Source organism: Rattus norvegicus, chromosome 4, assembly GCF_036323735.1.
Source record: "Rattus norvegicus strain BN/NHsdMcwi chromosome 4, GRCr8, whole genome shotgun sequence".
Classification (NCBI taxonomy): Eukaryota; Metazoa; Chordata; class Mammalia; order Rodentia; family Muridae; genus Rattus; species Rattus norvegicus.
In genome coordinates this window covers 154,826,462-154,846,660 of record NC_086022.1, presented here as the reverse complement: position 1 = coordinate 154,846,660, position 20,199 = coordinate 154,826,462, and the positions used below count along the sequence as shown (strand labels likewise).

The window sequence follows — 20,199 nt, the reverse complement described above, 5'->3', positions numbered from 1 at the left end:
AACTAGAAATCAATAAATTTATGTTCTAGTTTTTATTATATCATCATTTATTATTTTAGAAATTTCAGAAAGACTATTAACTTTTCTCCGCCTTCATTTTATATTAGTTAGTAAATGGTATTCCATTGGATAGTTATTGTTCAAGAGTCAGTCAAGGCCATACATAATTTTGTTTTCTTGGCTTTTGTTTTGTTTGTTTTTGCTATGCTTCTTTGGTATTTTGAAGCTTCGATATTCTATGTATGTATGACTTGCCATAATTATATCCTACTAACTAATAAGACTAGGTCATTTAATTTAAAAATTGTCCCTATCGACTGTTATTTAAAAAAAAAAAAACAAAACAGACTAAAGTATGACTATAGACTGGAGATGTAGAAGTACTTGTCTATCATGTACAAGGTCATATATTCCATTGCCTCCACTCCCTGGGCGCGCGCACACACACACACACACACACACACACACACACACACACTCTCTCTCTCTCTCTCTCTCTCTCTCTCTCTCTCTCTCACTCTCTCTCCCCCCTCCCCCCTCTCTCTCTATAACATTACCACTCAAATGGATTAATGTTAAAATGAATAACAAAATTTTCCTTGTTTTTCTGTAGATGTTCTCCCTTAACTAAATAATAGTAAACACATACATTCGAAAATCATTCTTATTCCTCTAAGTACTCTGTAGTCTGAGGCCAACCTGGGTAAAATAGTGAAATATTATCTCAGAAAGAGAAAGAAAAATGTCCTTTCAAACTAATGACTTTCTTTTTTTTTGATTTTTCTTTCTTTGAAAGATATTCCATCAAAGACCTTTTGAACCATGCCTTTTTCCAGGAGGAAACAGGGGTACGGGTAGAATTAGCAGAAGAAGATGATGGAGAAAAGATAGCTATCAAATTATGGCTACGTATTGAAGATATTAAGAAATTAAAGGGAAAATACAAAGACAATGAAGCTATTGAGTTTTCCTTTGACTTGGAGAGGGATGTACCAGAAGATGTTGCTCAAGAAATGGTAAATTGGCCCGTAGATGTTGATGTAGATTTATATATACTGAAACTGATAGGAAAAAAGCAAAACAACTATTTAATTAGTGATGTATGATATGTATATCATTTATATGAGGTTGTGTTGCTCCCAAGTGTATTGTCTTTGGATGTGGGGGCTGGGGCTACCTATAATTTCTCTTTAAGTTCTTTCTTTGTGTTTTTTGATATTGTTTTGATGTGGTTGGATTTTAGTTCTTTAAATTTTTTTATACGAGGAAAATAACATGTAGGTACAAGTGGATAAATGAGATATAAGACTGGGATGCATTTTGGAGTCCTTTTAATGTCTATAAAGTTTAATAACTCCTCCTTTGTAGCTGATTCTTTAGTCAAAATGTGTTAGTTATGCTATTTTGCTGTGGGAACACTGAACTCATGGTCCTCCTGTCTCATCCCACTGAGTGCTGAGATTACAGGCATATACAGTCTGATCAAGTTTTGAATTGTTTCTAAATACTGGTTAGCCTTTGATCCATCCTCATAAATACTGTAGACAGATACAGGATTATAAAGTACTTTTACTTTGGTGGCTGGAGAGATGGCAGTTACAAGTGTATACTGCTCTTCCAGGGTCCTTAGTTCAGTCTCCACTGCCCACATCAAGCAGCTCACACCTTCCTGTACTTCCAGTATCAGGGGGTCAAATACTGGGCCTTCATCTGCATGCACATGATATAAATAACAAAAATAAACATTATGAAAACATTTTTACTCTACAGGATGTTTTCATTGTCAAAAGTTACTAATTACTCTTTGATGTATCCTTACTTTAAGTATGTGTAAACGATCACTGTTCTAAAGGAAACCCTTAACCAAATCTAGATATGCCACAGTGCCTAAAAAAATGGTCAATTATCACACAGATAGTTATAGAGTACCCTTACTAGGATTCATAAATTATTCAGTGTTTTTAAAAATGGGCTAAATATGAAATAGATATTTAATTTTATTGGTTTGTTCATTTGATCTTTTTTTTTTCCCTTTGGTTTTTTTGTTTTGTTTTGTTTTGTTTTTTTTATTCTTTGATCCGCTTTTTACAATTCAGTCTTCATCTCCTTCCCGGTCTACCTCTAGACTGCTCCCCATTCCATACCTCCTCCCCCTGTCTCCAAGAGGATGCCCCCACCCCACCCTCTCCCACCTCACCAGACCTCCCCACTCCTTAGGGCCTTAAGTTTCTTGAGGGTTAGATGTATCTTCTTTCACTGAGGCCAGACCAGGCGTACATCTCTGCTGTGTACGTGTTGGGGGCCTCATATCAGCTGATGTATGGTTGGTGGCTCAGTATCTGAGAGATCTCAAGGGTCTAGGTCAGTTGAGACTGCTGGTCTCTGTTTACCACAATTGTGGAGAAACTTAACCCAGACTAGTAATTTTACTGTCATTTTAAGTCATTTTCCTTGGGTACCCTTTTCTTCCTAATATACTCTTTTACTCTGTAGGTCGAGTCTGGTTATGTCTGTGAAGGTGATCACAAGACCATGGCTAAAGCTATCAAAGATAGGGTATCATTAATTAAGAGAAAACGAGAGCAGCGGCAGTTGGTTCGAGAAGAACAAGAAAAAAGAAAACAAGAAGAGAGCAGTTTCAAACAGCAGAATGAACAACAAGCAAGTGTTTCCCAGGCAGGAATCCAGCCACTCTCTGTTGCTAGCACTGGCATACCCACTGCTCCCACCACATCCGCTTCAGTTTCTACTCAAGTAGAGCCTGAAGAACCCGAGGCAGATCAGCATCAACAGCTGCAGTATCAGCAACCTAGTATATCTGTGTTGTGTAAGTATCTGGGGGAGTAAACAGATGTGCTAGTTTGTTCTTTATATGTTTCTATTCCTATACCCATGATTAATAGGATGAAACACTGAGGAAATGTGGTTAGAATATAAGAAAGTTTGAAAAAACTTCCAGTGTCTTGGGGGTTTAAGTTGTCTGTTTTACTTAGTTCCCTAAGATTGTGAATAATCAAGAGTGAGGAAATTTGGCATTTATAATTGCAGCTGTTAATCTGGTTCAGCTCTTTTAGCAATACTGCAGAGCAAACCAAAGGCTGATAAGACCAGTGCACATTAATCGAATATCAAGTACACATAGGTCTCCACAGGGTAAGACCTGGAAGTTGGATTCAATTTAAGACTAACTTAAATTTTGTTTGCTCTTCAGATGATAACATTCAGTGAGAATCAGAGAAATAATTTTTTAAGTACTCATTTGAGCTATTCATTTTTTTAAAAATTTGGGTTTGAACAAAGAAATAACTAATAACATTAATGTAATGACTCTAAATGTGAACAATTTCTTTCCCTTCCATATCCCTCCCTCTTATGATTCATTTTTTCCTTCAGCTGATGGAACAGTTGACAGTGGTCAAGGATCATCTGTATTCACAGAATCCAGAGTGAGCAGCCAACAGACTGTTTCCTATGGCTCCCAACATGAGCAGGCACATTCTATTGGCACAGCACCAGGACATACAGTTTCTAGTATCCAAGCACAATCTCAGCCCCATGGGGTGTATCCACCCTCAAGTATGGTGAGTAAATGCATAAGAAAATGGAATACCAAAATAGTAATCAATAGGTAATCTGCCAAATTAAAATTATTTATGTCATCTAAGTAGCACTGTGAGTCTAAGAGACTATAAATGGTCTAGTCAGTCTTCTTTATCTGGGGTTTTTATGTTGGGGGACTTAAATAGTAAAAAGCTTAAAAAATTTATCTGTACTACACATGTGCAGACTTTTCTTGTTAATTCCCTAGCAATATGACAGTTTTTTATATGGCTTTTGAATTACATGGGTATATAATCTAGAGATTATATGCAAATGCTGGGATAATGTATGTGAAGGACTTAGCCAGTTGCAGATTTTGATATCTGTTGGGGTGACTTGAAACCAACTTAGAGCAGAGACTGAGGGTATTATTGCTAAAGAAGATCAGTTCACAAGAATATAACTGGAGTAGATCAGACTGGGTAAATATACACTAGACAGTGAGAATTAACTGAGCTTCCTAGAAAGCAGCTATGTGAACATTAAGACTCCTAGGAATTAAAAACTCTTCACAGTGACATAAACTAGATATACCAGATGATTTGTGGGTGGAACAAATTTTTTTAAAATAATTTTAAAGCTTATTACTAAAGAAATTTTAAGATTTTTCTTTTGTATAAAAACCAGGTAAGACCTTCAAACTATTATAGAATGTTGCATGTGAGTATTATAGTGTAAAGGAATCCTTTATGACCTCTAACTAATTTATTGCTTGTATTTAGTTGATCATCAGTTGCTCTGCGTGTTCCTTTCCCAGTATATGTTCATTTGCTTTTTCCCTTTATTTGGTATTTATTTCATTACCAGTTTATTTTCAGAGTCAGCTTATAGAAGTAAATTTCTTGGAATGGTTTGTTTGTGTACACGATGCATATGCACATTGTCCATTTGCAATAGTGAATGTTAAAGGAGATGAATCATAAAATATCCTCATTTCTTTTGCTGACTCTCTGTGAGGTCTTTGGAGAAAAAAAAGCTAGATCATATACTTCAGAAAGGAATTAGATGATAATTGTTCACTCTATCTCACTTGTTTAGTATAATCTTTAAGCAGACCGATTTCCCACCCTCCTCAGAGGGCTTTAATCTGAACTTTGAAGAATTCTTATCTCCATTAAATGAATGTTTTTCAGGAAGATACTTTTTGCACATAAAAGATGTTTGTTTTGGAGTCCATTGATCGATCAGTCCTGCTTTGGACATAGATCCCAAGATTAATGGCCACATTAATACAAAGAAAACTACTACTAATGTATACTAAACTTTTAACAGTCTGTTCTTTAACCTAAGTATGGTAAATGATCTTGGGTGATTTATTTCTGAATACTGGCAAATATTAGTTGTCAGCACTTCTTAACTTCTCCTTTTGTTTGACAGTTATTTTCTACCTCTTGGCTTCCCTCTCCACAGGGTTATGTATGTTTCTAAAAGACAAGCAGGATTGATCGTTTATGTAGATGTTAAATGCTTAAGCCATTAACATAGTTGTATTTATTTGCTGCTCTAAAATCAGACTTTCTAGATTTTTGATGACAATATTCTGTCAAATAGTTATAAAGAATTACAAGTCTTTATAACATTAAAATATTTTATAATTCTGTTGTCTCATCTCAAAAACCTACTATGCCTTATAATAATGTAAAACTGTAAGAGAAAAAGTTTTAAAATGATAAAAATTTGAAATCAAAATAAATTAAATTATGATATGTACTTATGGGCTTCAAGTTTGGCTGAAGGCTTTCTTTGCAGCCAGTTTTGAAAAAAAAACAAATAGGTCCAGACAACTTCACAGTATTAGGCTACTCTGTAGCTGTATTACACCCTTTCTCTTAAGGTACTTCAAGCTTTGTAGGTCTAAACTGAATTTTTTATTTTGGGGGTTGTGGTATTGAAAGTACCCCCTCACTGGCTCCTTCGTAACAATATACAATATTTCTGATACCCAGTTATGAATTTTTTCTTCTAGTCAATGACTCTTTAACCTTTTTACAGAATGTGGCAATAGAATAAAGCTGTGAGCAAACAACATTTTAGATGGCTTCTAAAAAAAATAGGTGAATTTTTCCCTCAAGTTACTAGAGCTCTTACAGACAATGTACTCTTCATCTCCCAAATCCTGTACTCTAATAGAATTTATTCTTGCTTAGTCTTACTAAGGTTTTAGAACTATAGTTAACTGTTTTTCTTGTGTGGTATTGTTAGTCATTTTTTTAAATTAATGAACTTATAATAGTTGATATTATTTCAAAATATTAAAGATCATAATTGATCTTTTGATTGTTTATAAGAAAACCTGCACAAAACCACCAGAACAGGGAAAATAGTTACAATATACCAGCTGTGCTTTGTAGAATTATGTCTTACACTCTTTTTTTTTTTTTTTTTGTAGAATTGGGGAGGGTAGAACATTTCTTTATGTTAACTATACCCTATTATCACTGTACATTTGGTTATTTTGTTTTCAAAGTACTGTGTTTTTCATGTGTGTTTGTTTTCTGTTTAGCCTCGTCGTGGCCGTAGCATGTCGGTTTGTGTTCCCCATCTTTCTGCTGTTCCCTCTCTATCCCGCATCTCTCCCAGTGCTCCTTCCACCCCACCACCAGTGCTGTCTGCACCTCTTTGTCCTTCCCTCCTTCGGAGTGCCCCTGAGGAAACTTTTGCGGAAAAACTCTCTAAAGCATTGGAGAGTGTCCTGCCTATGCACTCTGCCTCCCAGCGCAAGCACCGACGCTCCAGCCTGCCTTCCCTCTTTGTCACTACTGTATGTAACTGTAAACTTCCTGACAAGTGAAAAACCATTACCAATGAATACATCCGGGCATAGAGACTATATGCTTAAAAAAGCAAAACTAAACTATTAGCAAATGTTGTGTTTTAAGATAACTATTCCTATAGGAAACATTTTTGTAATAAGACTTTAAATGGGAATAAAAAGCAAAGAGGCAATGAAAGAGAATGCTTATAATGTCATTAGCATATATTAATAGAGTTTTTATTATACTTTTCTATCTTCTATTGATAAAAGGGTTCTCATTTTAATATCTTAGCAAGAAGTATGTGGATTACTTAATTCAACTCATTAGCCTAATCAAAAGTAGAGTCTACCAAACACTGACCAAGTATGTTTTCTCCTCAGTTTATTCTTAAGAAATACAACTAATTGAGTCCTTTGTTTTTGGTTTTTTGGTTTTTTTGGAGCTGAGGCCCAAACCCAGGACCTTGCGCTTCCTAGGCAAGCGCTCTACCACTGAGCTAAATCCCCAACCCCAAGTCCTTTGTTTTTTAAACCAATCAATCGAGGAGTAAAAGTTGATTTTAATTCAGTCATTTGTATGAAGTGAAATGTCGGGAAATCAAAAGGCTATTTCCTGTCTGGGAAGCACTTTCTTTTCACCTCTTAGATTACATAAAGTGGGGCATAGACTCGAGTATATTAGATACATATATAACATGTAATTTTCCTTGTGTCCATTAATGTCTGTGAAACATACAACCTCTCAAATTACATTAATTGTTATGAGACCTTGTTTGCTGCTTTTCCAAACAGAATATTCTGAACTAATAACACCAGAAACTTAAGACTTTTACTTAGGAAAAAGATTAACTGTACAATGTTTTATAGCCTCAGGACACAAATTGAATAATCAATAAAATATGAGCACTTTGATTTTATGGAGAAATACTTTAGCAGGTTGAAGAAATGGCTCCGTGACTAAAGTGCTTGCTGCACAAGCATGGAGACCTGAATGCAGATTACCATAACCCATGTGAAGCCTGGTGTGGTAGATACTGTCCATAATCTCGTGTTCCTATTTTGCGATGGGAGAGGATAATAGACTCTGTAGAATCTTATGTGCCTTGCAGTCTGTTGTATACATAATCAAGCAACAGACACCTGTCTCTGACAAGTTGGGGATGATGTCCAACATTTCAGGTTGTCCTCTGTTTTTATGTTGTTAAGGATTGAGCCTGGGCTCTTACATAAGCTCACTTTAGAAGTCCAGTGCATGGTAGAGAAGTATGTATATTGCATTTGGCAAGCTTAGTCTAAATTCTGGAAATAAAACATGCTATTAAATCAGGTTTGCCTTTTTGCCTGATTTGTCAGAATTAGGAAACTCATGGTATTCAGCCCTTAGCAATGATCAGAAGAATGATTTAGCACCTGTAGCTTGTTTTATAGTAAAACTATTAATTGTAGCTTTAAACACAGAAAAGAGCAACAAGTCATTTATCTTTTTATTTGTTTTTTTAAGACAGTGCTCAGGTCTTGTACTCTTACATTCCCCTGTCTTAGCCTCTTGGGTGCTAACATTATTATAAGTATGTTCCACTCTTTTCGGCTTATCTTATACCAAATACCAAAGACCTCTTCTGATTTATACTAGTTAAATTTCTACTGTTAGTTAATGAAAAATAACTGAAGCCTCTAATAGACTAATGTTGTAGCACTATGGAACAGTAGCTTAAATTGAAATATATTTTAAATTATAAAAATAATAAGGTTATTTATTGTCCTTTAATATTCTAACTTTAGCTCTTTCCATTGACAAACATTTTAAGAATGAACACATTTATTATAGGTAAAATAGAATAATTACTTGGGAAGTTGTAATTTATGCCTTTGCTTTGATGGAGCAAGTTTGTGGGAAAGCAGCTTTTTCTTTCATTCAAGGAAGTGCCACAGATTGACTTTATTGGCCCTGGATGTATTTAATGGATTTTTGCTATAAATTCCAAAAGCATTGTTAGTTATTAAAATTTTGGTGTAGCCACTTCATGGGGTTACACAGAACTATCCAGCTGTGCATGTCTGATGTAATTTTACATATTGAATGTATGAATTACTTGTCTTATTCATGTTGATACAGCCTCAGTCCGTGGCGCATCCGTGTGGGGGGACCCCAACATACCCAGAATCACAGATATTTTTCCCAACTATTCATGAACGTCCAGTTTCTTTTTCACCACCTCCTACCTGTCCACCGAAAGTAGCCATTTCCCAGCGACGTAAGAGTACCTCCTTCCTGGAAGCTCAAACTCGCCACTTCCAACCCCTGCTGAGGACTGTTGGCCAAAATCATCTTCCACCTGGTGGCAGCCCAACTAACTGGACACCAGAGGCCATAGTTATGTTGGGTACTACAGCCAATAGAGTAAATAGAGAGCTATGTGAGATGCAGGTCCAACCTGTGTTTGAGACAACCCAGATTTACAGTGACTATAGACCTGGACTAGTACTGGCAGAAGAAGCTCACTATTTTATTCCTCAGGAAACAGTATATCTAGCTGGGGTGCATTACCAGGCCCATGCGGCAGGACAGTATGAGGGTATTTCATACAACTCACCAGTACTGTCAAGTCCTATGAAACAGATAACTGAACAGAAGCCAGTGCCTGGGTGCCCTGCCTCAAGTTCTGTCTTTGAATTTCCTTCTGGACAGGCTTTCCTAGTAGGACACCTTCAGAATTTAAGATTAGATTCTGGACCAAGTCCAGCATCACCCCTGTCTAGTATTTCTGCGCCTAACAGTACAGATGCTACACATTTGAAATTTCACCCTGTCTTTGTACCTCATTCTGCACCAGCTGTGTTAACTCATAGCAATGAGAACAGAAGCAACTGTGTATTTGAATTTCATGCTCAAACACCAAGTTCCTCTTCAGGAGAAGGAGGTGGGATTTTACCTCAACGTGTTTACCGAAATCGACAGGTTGCAGTGGACTCAAGTCAGGAAGAACTGTCTCCTCAGTCAGTTGGATTACACTGCCACCTGCAGCCTGTTACTGAAGAACAGCGTAATAACCATACCCCAGAATTGACCATTTCTGTGGTAGAACCTATGGGACAAAACTGGCCAGTAGGAAGCCCAGAATATTCCAGTGATTCCTCTCAAATTACTTCTTCAGATATCAGTGATTTTCAATCACCTCCCCCTACAGGGGGAACAGCTGCACCTTTTGGCTCTGACGTCTCATTGCCCTATATTCGCCTGCCTCAGACAGTGTTACAAGAATCCCCACTATTCTTCTGTTTCCCCCAAGGAACCACATCTCAGCAGGTCTTATCTGCTTCATATTCTTCAGGAGGATCTGCACTCCATCCACAGGTTATAGGAAAACTTTCACAATTCTTTTAAAATACCCTATTATGCACCAATGCATTTAAATTCTCTGTCTCATTTCCCTGAATCATGGATTTATAAGAAATGTTATTTTCTTAGTAGGATTTCTTTTGTGGTTATAAATATATGTACTAAAAAAATGAACTTTAAAGTGGAAAATACCTGGTTTACCTGTGATTTTAGTTGTCAGAATCAATGACTAATATCTGTGGAATTTTGTGGTAGTAGTAAAAATGCAATTGTCTGTCAGTCTTGATTATTTATAGTAAGATGATTTAGTATATAATTGCTTCTTCTAAATAAGTTTTTAAAAATGAGAAACAAACCATAAAGCAAAATGGCTTTTTTGGTGTCATGTTAAGAAACACAGAACTTTTCATCATAAGAACTTAAGAAAACATAATTTAGGAGTTTAGCTTAATAAATGAAGGTGCCATTTTGAGATGGTATCCGTCAAATCACTATACTAAAGATATTAATAAAATATTAAACTAAAATTAAGGACTATGTCTAATATTAATGACTATTAGAGCCTATTATATAATGTTTTTATTAGGTTTTCATGAGTTTATGATAACATATTACATAGTTGGGAACAGTAGATCTTTCAGACCCTGTTCTCAATAAATACATGTAAAACTTTAATCACACAGGTGAGCGTATATACATACTAATGAACATTTACACAAAGACATAGAAGTAAGGCAGTCAGCAATGACTATCTCTTATCAGTTATTTAGAGTAGTGTTTAAGAAGCAAAAGGACCCTGAAATTTAAACAGTGTGGACATGCTGTATGCTTACATTATCCTCTAAGCTTTGCAAAGGAAAAATATTTTTTTTAAAGAAAATAGATAATTAAAGTTTTAGTGGAGTATGATACATCCATGTAAACTTCTGCTACATTGGAATGAAACAGTAAAGGTCTAGCCTTCTCATTTTCTTAACGTGTTTATATACATAGTATACGTGGATTAATTTTCCTAACATATATTCTTACACTCTATTCTTAGTTAATTTGACTTCTTGTTAATTGGAATGCACTGTTCAGTTTCTCAGACCCAACGTGGTTGACATTCTGGGTTGGTTAATCCTTTATTTTGAGTGAGATTCCTCTGGTCGTCATAGAATTTTATTTATTTATTTATTTATTTTTAGTAGTATCTCTTATAAGTAGCAGCCATTTCCCCTAGTTAACAATCAGAATGACTCAAGATATTTCTACATTGCCTGGACAACCGTTATATGCCTGTTTAGGAGTTGGTTTCTAACAGTTCTTTCACATTTCTCATCAGAGTTACTACAATACTACAAGAAAACTCAAAAGGGAACCAAATTAACAGTTTTGAATGTGGTTTTCTTTAATTGTCAAGAATAAATTTTTTCATATTGATATCTTACCACATTTTCCCTGTGACAATTTTATTGTGAATCTGACTATTCAAGCCAGCTAAAACTGGAACTATCAATGTGTTTGTGGTTTTGTCTTTCTGTTTGTGTTTACTTGAGATGTGATCAGAAATGTTCTATGATCTTTTTTCTGAACTTACCTTACCAAAAAATCCGAGGTCGGTCTTGTACTACAGCATTAAGCTGATGTTTCATTTTGATCAAGCAATCTTCTCAGGATCTGAAGTATTTATACAAAAATCTAAACTTTGTATATAAACTTTCTAATTTGTATGTGCTTTTTGTTCTTCAGGCACAGGGGCAGAACCAGGGCCAGCCATCAAGTAGTTTAGCAGGGGTTCTATCTTCACAACCCGTCCAACATCCTCAGCAGGTAAAAATGTCACATTGCTATATTAATGTTTTAGCAGTAGCCACAGGCACTGTTTTATATCTATATCAGTAGATTTCTGATATAAATGGGTTGCTAAGTTTTTGAAAGAGTAATTTTCATAACATGTTTTATGTACCTATGAGCAATTTAAGAGATAAGTGTTGAAAAGAATAATTGTGGACTGGAGAGATGGCTCAGAGGTTAACAGCACTGGCTGCTCTTCAGAGGTCCTGAATTCAATTCCCAGCAACTACATGCTGGCTCTCAACCATCTGTAATGAAAGCAGATGCCCTTGCCTGGTGTGGAGGCATACATGCTGGCAGAGTGCTATAATAAATCTTTTTTTAAAAAAGAGAATTGTTATATAGTTATAAATTATATCTCCCTTCCTAAGTGATTTTATGCATAAAGTAAACCATACAAAGAATATCTTTGTTTCTATATATGTTTATGACTTGTCCATGTAAGAGTATTAATTCTAGCATTTGGGAAGCAGAGGCAGGTGACTCTCTTGAGATGAAGGTATACACATGGTCTAAGAGCAGGTTCCAGCATGGCCATGCGTAGTGAAAGAATCCTTATCAGGAATGATTAAATAAGACGAGTGTATTTTGGTGCTTTTAAAATTTGGTAGTTGTAATTTGATGATACAAAATCATTCTGTTAGGACAAAAGTATTTCCAGGTATCTTATAAAAATCCAAGGCACTCATTATGGTGTGTGAATAAGTAACTTACCTTTATACAGGTGCCAACCAAATAATTGTATTAGATATATCAAGACGAAGGTTTTGTGCTGGCTACTTTTACTTCAACTTAACACAAGCTAAAGTCATCAGGGAGGAGGGAGCTTCGATTGAAAAATTGCTTCTATAAAGTTAGGCTGTAGGCAAGCCTGTAGGGGATTTTCTTAATTAGTAATTTATATAGGAGGGCACAGCCTATTGGAGCTGGTGTCACTCTTGGACTGGTAGTGCTGGGTTCTATAAGAGCTTCTTGGCAAGCTAAGCCAATAAGTAGATCACTTCCATGGCCTCTGCATTGGCTCCTGACCCAGGTTCCTGCCCTGTTTGAATTCCCTGTCCTGATTTCCTTCAAATATGAACTATGATGTGGAAGTATAAACTAAACCCTTTCCTCCCCAACTCGGCTTTCGGTCATGGTATTTGATCATAACAGTAGTTAACCCTAAATCAGACTAGTTAGGGCTATTAGTCGAAATCTTTTTAAATACCTCCCCACCCACAACCCCACCACCCCAAAAAAAGAAAACCTACCAAAATGTTAATTAGTAACATCAGTTTATAATATAGGCTTGTTTTTGTTTTGTTTCAACAGAAAGTAAAAATATAGAAAACTGAGAAAATCCATAGTGACCACCTCTTGAGAATAGATAGAAATGGTAGTGTTTACATTTAACTTTTAAAATGTATATACTTTTAGAAGTTTACTTTTATTTATATTAGTGTTTAAAGCCTGAAAGATTGTATGTCTCTCACATGCAGGCAGTGCCCGTGGGGGGTAGAAGAGGGCATGTAGTCTTTTTTTTTTTTTTTTTTCCGGAGCTGAGGACCGAACCCAGGACCTTGCGCTTGCTAGGCAAGCGCTTTACCACTGAGCTAAATCTCCAACCCCGGGCACATAGTCTTAATGTCATTCCCGTAGCCTATGCTTAAAAGCCAACAGGAACTGAAGGTGATGGAGCTTGCCTTCCATCACCTTCAGTGACAGGGGCAGGCAGACTCTGTGAGTTCCAGAGCTACACGATAATACTTTGTTCTCTTTTTTTTTTTTTTTTTTTAAAGTTTATTTTAAGTAACATAGCAAAATCCCTCTCAAAAAATCTGAAACATTGTATTTTATTCTTCGCAGCAGGGAATACAGCCGACTGTACCTCCTCAACAGGCAGTACAGTATTCACTTCCACAGGCAGCGTCTTCCAGTGAAGGCACTGTCCAGCCAGTGAGTCAGCCTCAAGTGTCAGCTGGAACACAGGTAAACTCAAATGTCTGAAGGGATGCTGCAAATGATAGCTATATACTTTGTCCCTTCCTACAGATTTTACTTTCTCTTCAAATAGTTAAAGATCTGTTAAAATGGAATAAAGATCATTCCCATTATACGCTTTTATTTATTGTAAATCAGTATATGCTGATAGCAGTGACAATATGAAATGTGAGATATTAGATTTATAGATATAAAGTAGTTACAAGTATTGCAACTAATGGGTTAGATGGAGATGCTTTGGTAAGTAAACCTGTGACATTCTCTAGAAATATGTCAAGTCTATCTGATAGTTCAGATTTGCCACAATGTTTCATTTCCTGGTAAACTTCAGTATTTTTTCCCCTCACTGCCTACAGATACTAACTCATTGTTTAATTATAATTAGTTTCTCATTACTAACAAATAAGTAGAAAGTTATTGTAAGGAAAGAAGCTTTTTTCTTCTTGTGTGGTTTCAGAGGTTTCAGTCCATCTATGATTGGCAGGCTATATTGCTTTTAGGCCTGTAGCAAGGGATGGAAGAAGGGTTATGCCATAAGAAACTATTTACCTTATAGCCAACAAGGATCATAGAAGAGGTTAAAGTCAAAATATAACCTTCAAAGCCCCACCATTACCTAGGCCCTGCCCTCTACAGTTCCTCTACTTTCTAGTTCATTCAAGATATGAATTCATCAGAGGTCAGAATCTTTATGATATAGTTGTCTCTGGAAATCCTCTCAGAGACACACTCAAGGGACTTACAGTACCACTCTCCTACTTTATTCTTGAGTCCAATTAAAGTGGACTCAAGCCAGGATTACCCATCACAAGATGGGCATGTTGACACATCTGAGATTTCTCAGGCAGGTGGTTCAAAATTTCAAGAAAAACCTTAAATATCTGCTATACCCACCCTCACACTCACCCCTACCCTCACCCCTAACCCCACCCCACCTCCCAAAAAAACCTTGGAGGATTTTCATTTTGTCTGGGGGATTATTTTGGTTGTTCTTTGGGTGTTTTGTTTTTTTTGTTGTTGTTTCAGTCATTTGGAAAGTACCTTGTAGAAGGTATGTTCTTATGAATAACCTTTATCAGCTTCATTTATCCATCATATGTGCATAGAATATGTTATTATCATATCTTAGAACTAACTAAAGCAGTATCAACTGTAAATGCTCTATAGTTTTATTTACCACAAAGTAAATAACTAATACATCCTTCTAATTAGTACGTATATCCCAATTTCTAAGCTGTTAAAGTGACAGATTAGTGAAATACTGAGTGATAACTTCCTAGAGTCAGTGAATTGTGTTAATTACACCCACTTTATGGAGCTGTTTTACATTTTAAAAACTGATATATAATACTGGTAAAACCTAATTCCACTGGAAGAAATTATGTTTAATTATAAGCTGTCAGAGATTAGGTTATAGCAAACATGCCAGTGGATTATGGTGGGTGAAACATGCAAAAATGCTACCAAAAAACAAGCAGAAAACTGGGTATTGTAGTACATATCTGGAATCTTAACACTTGGGAGGCGAGGGCAGTCTAGACCACCAAGCAAGCTCCAGGAAAGCCTCAGCTATTTAGTGAGACTCAAAATCAAAAACATAAATGGAAAGGAGAGAGGGGGAAATGCTCACCTGTGAAAAGGTCCTCTTTTTATTGCCAACAATGAAACACTGCCATATTTTTCTACAACAAAAGGTCTGGAGATGTTAGACACTTTATTAGCATATTTGTCTTTCCTATTCTTTCATAATTCTTATATGGCATGTTAATTTATGCTAATGTATTCAGAGTTTTGGTTTTCTTCTTCTTGCCTAATATGTAAATCTTGCTTTTGGCAGCTTTGCTTTTTTTTAAAAAAAAAGTCTTGTTTTGTTTTTCTTTACCTTCCCAGCTTCCAGTTTCCCAGATAGTACCAACTGTCCAAGGTGAACCTCACATCCCAGTTTCAACACAACCCTCAGTTGTTCCAGTCCACTCTGGTGCTCATTTCCTTCCTATGGGACAGCCAATCCCTACTTCTTTACTCCCACAGTATCCTGTCTCTCAAATTTCCATATCGACTCCTCATGTGTCCACGGCGCAAACAGGTTTCTCATCTGTTCCTATAACAATGGCTGCTGGCATTAATCAGCCTCTGCTCACCTTGGCTTCATCTGCTACAGCATCTTCAATCCCAGGGGCATCAACTGTAGTTCCTAATCAGCTTCCAACCCTTCTGCAGCCTGTGAATCAGCTGCAGAGTCAGGTTCACCCACAGCTCCTACAGCCAACAACAGTTCAGTCCATGGGATTACCAGCTAACCTTGGACAAGCTGCTGAGTGTCCACTTCCCCCTGGAGATGTTCTGTACCAGGTATTGTGTTAGCCAGCAAATCAGAGGGTATTAATTAGTGCTTGATTTTAATGGAAGATGATTAAGAACTTGAAAATTGTACTAGTTGAGTATCAGTAACAAAAATTGAAACTCCAAACTAGAAAAAATATAAATAGCAAAATTCTAAAAATAAGAATGGAAAACTGGGCATAGCAGTATATGCCTTTGTTCCCAATGCTTGTAGAGTAGAGGCAGGTAGCAGATCTCTGTAAGTTCAAAGCTAGCCTGGTCTATATAGCATGTTCTAGTCCCTGTCTCAAAAAATCTAATGGGATAATATTGTCAAATGATTCCTTACACATTTTTAAAGACATAACTTAGAAGAAAGTTAAACTCAGTATTCATGATAAGCTAGATATCCCTGGATATATATGGTTAGTGAAATATACCAAGCTGCTCCTTTATATGTAGATGAGTAAAGAGACCAGGCATCTTGGTACTAACAGAAAGTTCAGGGTTTAGATTTAGAGGCTTTACATTTCATAATATGACTGATACCTGGGAAATATTTTTGCATTCTTCCATGTAAGATTGCTATAGATCCTTTTTGTGAGGAATTAAGTACCTAAATTCTATGTCAGTTTTCTCTAGAAGGGGAAATCAAGCAGTTTAAAGTATCATAAGTTATCTGCTAGTTCATTTTGAAAATGATCTTTAAATTATTAGAAAGTGGGACACTGTCCTTTGCTTTGTGCTTTTTTCCCTCCACCTCCTCGTCTACTGATTTGCTAATTTGATGTCCCAGCCTGCACTAACTCACCTTCCTCATTTCTGTCACAGGGCTTCCCATCTCGACTGCCACCACAATACCCAGGAGATTCAAATATTGCTCCCTCTTCCAACGTGGCTTCTGTTTGCATCCATTCTACAGTCCTAGCCCCTCCTCCTATGCCAACAGAAGCATTGGCCACCCAAGGTTACTTTCCTACAGTAGTGCAGCCTTATGTGGAATCAACTCCTTTGGTTCCTATGGGCAGTGTAGGAGGCCAGGTTCAAGTGTCCCAACCAGCAGTGAGTTTATCGCAACAACCCCCCACTACATCCTCCCAGCAAGCAGTTTTGGAGGTAAATGGAATTACTGCATGGTTATATAGAAAACATCTATTGAACATGGGGTTAAAGTAGAAAAGGAAAAACAGGCTCCCCTTATTACAACGCATTTAGACACTGTTAAACTAACTTCTAAATGACTTTGTCTTACAGCAGAATGAAATGCCAATGTGGGGGCCTTGTTGCCACTGGCTGTTTTGTTGGGAAGTGAGTTTGCCTTAGAGAAGATTAACACTATTAGCACTTCTCTTCTCTAGCTAGTGCATTAGCCATTGTTCTTCCACAAACTTTTGCCATTAGCAGTTCATAAGAGTATCTTATCTTGCTGTGCTCCCAGCAGTCATTTTTGTCCTACTAGGATACAGTTTTGAATTCATCTCTGCACTTTGCTCTACCTGCCCTATTGCACATTCTGGTAAGATGCTGGCTGCATGGCAAATTGTAGTTTCACAGTGCCTCGCAAATAGGTTGGCTGACTTCACACCAACAGTCTATACTAGAAACTAGCTTTGGAAACTTTGAAAATGTAAGCACACTGTTTTTAGATTTTGAATATTAAGAATTACTAGTAGCTTCATTGCTTCTAGGAATTATAGCGGGGTAACAAGAAAAATAAAAGGGGACATCTTAGAATTGATGGATGATTATTTTATATTTAAATACATATATGTATAAATGCAAGATTTGAATTATCCTTTCAATCCACAGAGTAGTACACAGGGAGTCTCTCAGGCTGCTCCTCCAGAACAAACTCCAATAACACAGTCACAACCTACTCAACCTGTTCCATTGGTTTCCTCTGTGGACAGGTAAGTAAACTAAAAACACTCCTTTGATTAATAGGCAGGATGATATGAAACTTCAGAATAATAGGCCTTTAAATCTTATACATGATTTTCCCCCTCAAAGTGCCCATTCAGATGTTGCTTCTGGTATGAGTGATGGCAATGAGAATGCTCCTTCATCCAGCGGGAGGCATGAAGGGAGGACGACAAAACGTCATTATCGAAAATCTGTAAGAAGTCGTTCTCGTCATGAAAAGACTTCTCGCCCGAAACTGAGGATTTTAAATGTAAATATTGATTTTCAACCTTTGTATTATTTAAAGAATTTAGTACTTTTAATTTTAGAGATCATGAGATCTAAACCACTCACTTGGTTAAAATAAAGATGCCTTATCTTTATATATAATTTTATAGCAGATTTTTTATTTAATATACCTAATCTCTGTTAGTTGACTATTACATTTCTTTTTGTTGTTGCACCTAGCTCTGGAGTTTGAGCTGACAAAACAAAGATACTAGATACTTTCGTTAATGGAAGATGAAAAGAGGGCAAGGGCTGAGCAAGACCTCTCGGGTTTCTTTAGCCAGTTAAGATTGAAGACATTGATGGCGGTGGCACACACCTTTAATCCTAGCACTTGAGTGGCAGAGATAGGCAGATCTCTGAGTTCCAGGACGCTACATAGAGAAACTTTGTCTCAAAAAACCACATACACACCCAACGATTCAAGGAATTTCAAGATGACTTCTCAAATTCAGTAATAAATCAGAATATGAATTACCTTTCTCATTTTAGGTTTCAAATAAAGGAGACCGAGTAGTAGAATGTCAATTGGAGACTCATAATCGGAAAATGGTTACATTTAAATTTGACCTAGATGGTGACAACCCTGAAGAGATAGCAACAATTATGGTATGCCTCCATTTGGATTTCCACATTTTCCCATAGTATATGGTCTTAAGTACATGTCCTAGACAACCATGCAGTATTTTGCCATCCACTTTCATTTTAATGATAAATTTTATTTTCTGCTTTAAAACTAGCATACCCAACCCATGATTCTATGATTTAGAGATGGCTTTCGTCTAAGATGTAGCTGTGTATGTGTTCAGGGTCTTATGAAGGAAAGTAGTATTTTAAATACCACATACACAGTACAGCTGATGTACAGATTGGAGTCATAAAAATGAATTGGTAATTGAATGACTAAAAGCTTAAATAATGTACTAATGAGATTGATATCAAATTTCTTATAGGTGAACAATGACTTTATTCTAGCCATAGAGAGAGAGTCTTTTGTGGCTCAAGTGCGGGAAATTATTGAAAAGGCTGATGAAATGTTAAGCGAGGATGTCAGTGTGGAGCCTGAGGGTGACCAGGGATTGGAGAGTCTACAAGGAAAGGATGACTATGGCTTTCCAGGTTCTCAGGTATGTTCACCATAGCTATAGTTAGTTCTGTATTTAAAATAGTTCTGTACTGCCTAACCTATCAAGCAGAATATCCACTGATGCAATAGTTAGTACCTCTATGCCTGAGAATGAACATTTATGTGCGCATCAAATGTGACAGTTTGCTTTGCATAATCATGGAGGTTGCATTTGAGAAGAGTTTTACTTTTGCTTATTGTAGAAATTAGAAGGAGAGTTCAAGCAACCAATTGCTGTATCTTCCATGCCACAACAAATAGGTAAGCTTTTCTTTTGAAGTTGTATGTGCCAATAGTGAAATCTCAAGGCTTTATTTATATATAACAGTATATATGAATTTCAATGATTTGTTTTGTTCAGGTGTTCCTACCAGTTCTTTAACACAAGTTGTTCATTCTGCTGGAAGACGATTTATAGTGAGTCCAGTTCCAGAAAGTCGATTACGAGAATCAAAAATTTTCACCAGTGAAATACCAGATCCAGGTAAGAATGATTTAGCCACGCTTTGGTAAATCTTATAGCATCTCTGGTATGGCGGAATCTTGATCAAACAATAACTCATGATCAAATCAAAAGTATAAAATTAAAAGTAATAGTAAAGTAACATGGAAGAGGGAAATGAACTAAAATAGTGTTGAAATAAAATTTAGAGTTGAACATGACACGTGCATGTAATTTCATGCTCAGGAGACAGGGAAGAGGAAATGATCGGGAGTTTGAGGTCAGCCTGGGTGGCTACGTAACACCCTCTCTCCAAAGAAAAAGAAAGACAGCAGGCCATAAAGGACCAGGCGTGCTAAATAGAACCTACACAGTATTGTGTTTCTATACTTAGAGATAAATTTTGTTTTCAGGCTAGTCTTATGTTTGATGGTTTTCAAAATTATAAGCTGCCTTACTATGTCAAACTACTATACTGTTTTACAGCGTGTCATTTCCTTGGGAATAGTTATAAGACATACTGATGTGTAACATTGTTAATAATCCAATAATGTTTCCTCAAAGACACTCTTTTTGAATCCACATGTTTTAAATAGCGTAATTTC

The 20,199-nt window shown here is 36.5% G+C and overlaps 1 protein-coding gene across 33 annotated transcripts in view; it reads left to right on the top strand.

The window, feature by feature from the left end:
* Positions 1 to 20,199, top strand: part of Wnk1 (WNK lysine deficient protein kinase 1) — a 125,558-nt gene that overhangs the window by 79,487 nt on the left and 25,872 nt on the right. For 10 of the 33 annotated variants that reach the window (XM_039106928.2, XM_063285404.1, XM_039106925.2 and 7 more), the window contains exons 6-19: positions 797 to 1,016; positions 2,494 to 2,827; positions 3,394 to 3,581; positions 8,472 to 9,710; positions 11,427 to 11,507; positions 13,380 to 13,502; positions 15,405 to 15,866; positions 16,668 to 16,952; positions 17,646 to 17,746; positions 17,847 to 18,009; positions 18,519 to 18,635; positions 18,980 to 19,153; positions 19,356 to 19,413; positions 19,514 to 19,636. In XM_039106928.2, coding sequence (XP_038962856.1) covers positions 797 to 1,016; positions 2,494 to 2,827; positions 3,394 to 3,581; positions 8,472 to 9,710; positions 11,427 to 11,507; positions 13,380 to 13,502; positions 15,405 to 15,866; positions 16,668 to 16,952; positions 17,646 to 17,746; positions 17,847 to 18,009; positions 18,519 to 18,635; positions 18,980 to 19,153; positions 19,356 to 19,413; positions 19,514 to 19,636 — 3,668 coding nt within the window. The other 23 variants (XM_008763212.4, XM_063285408.1, XM_063285406.1 and 20 more) reach the window with 16 other exon arrangements.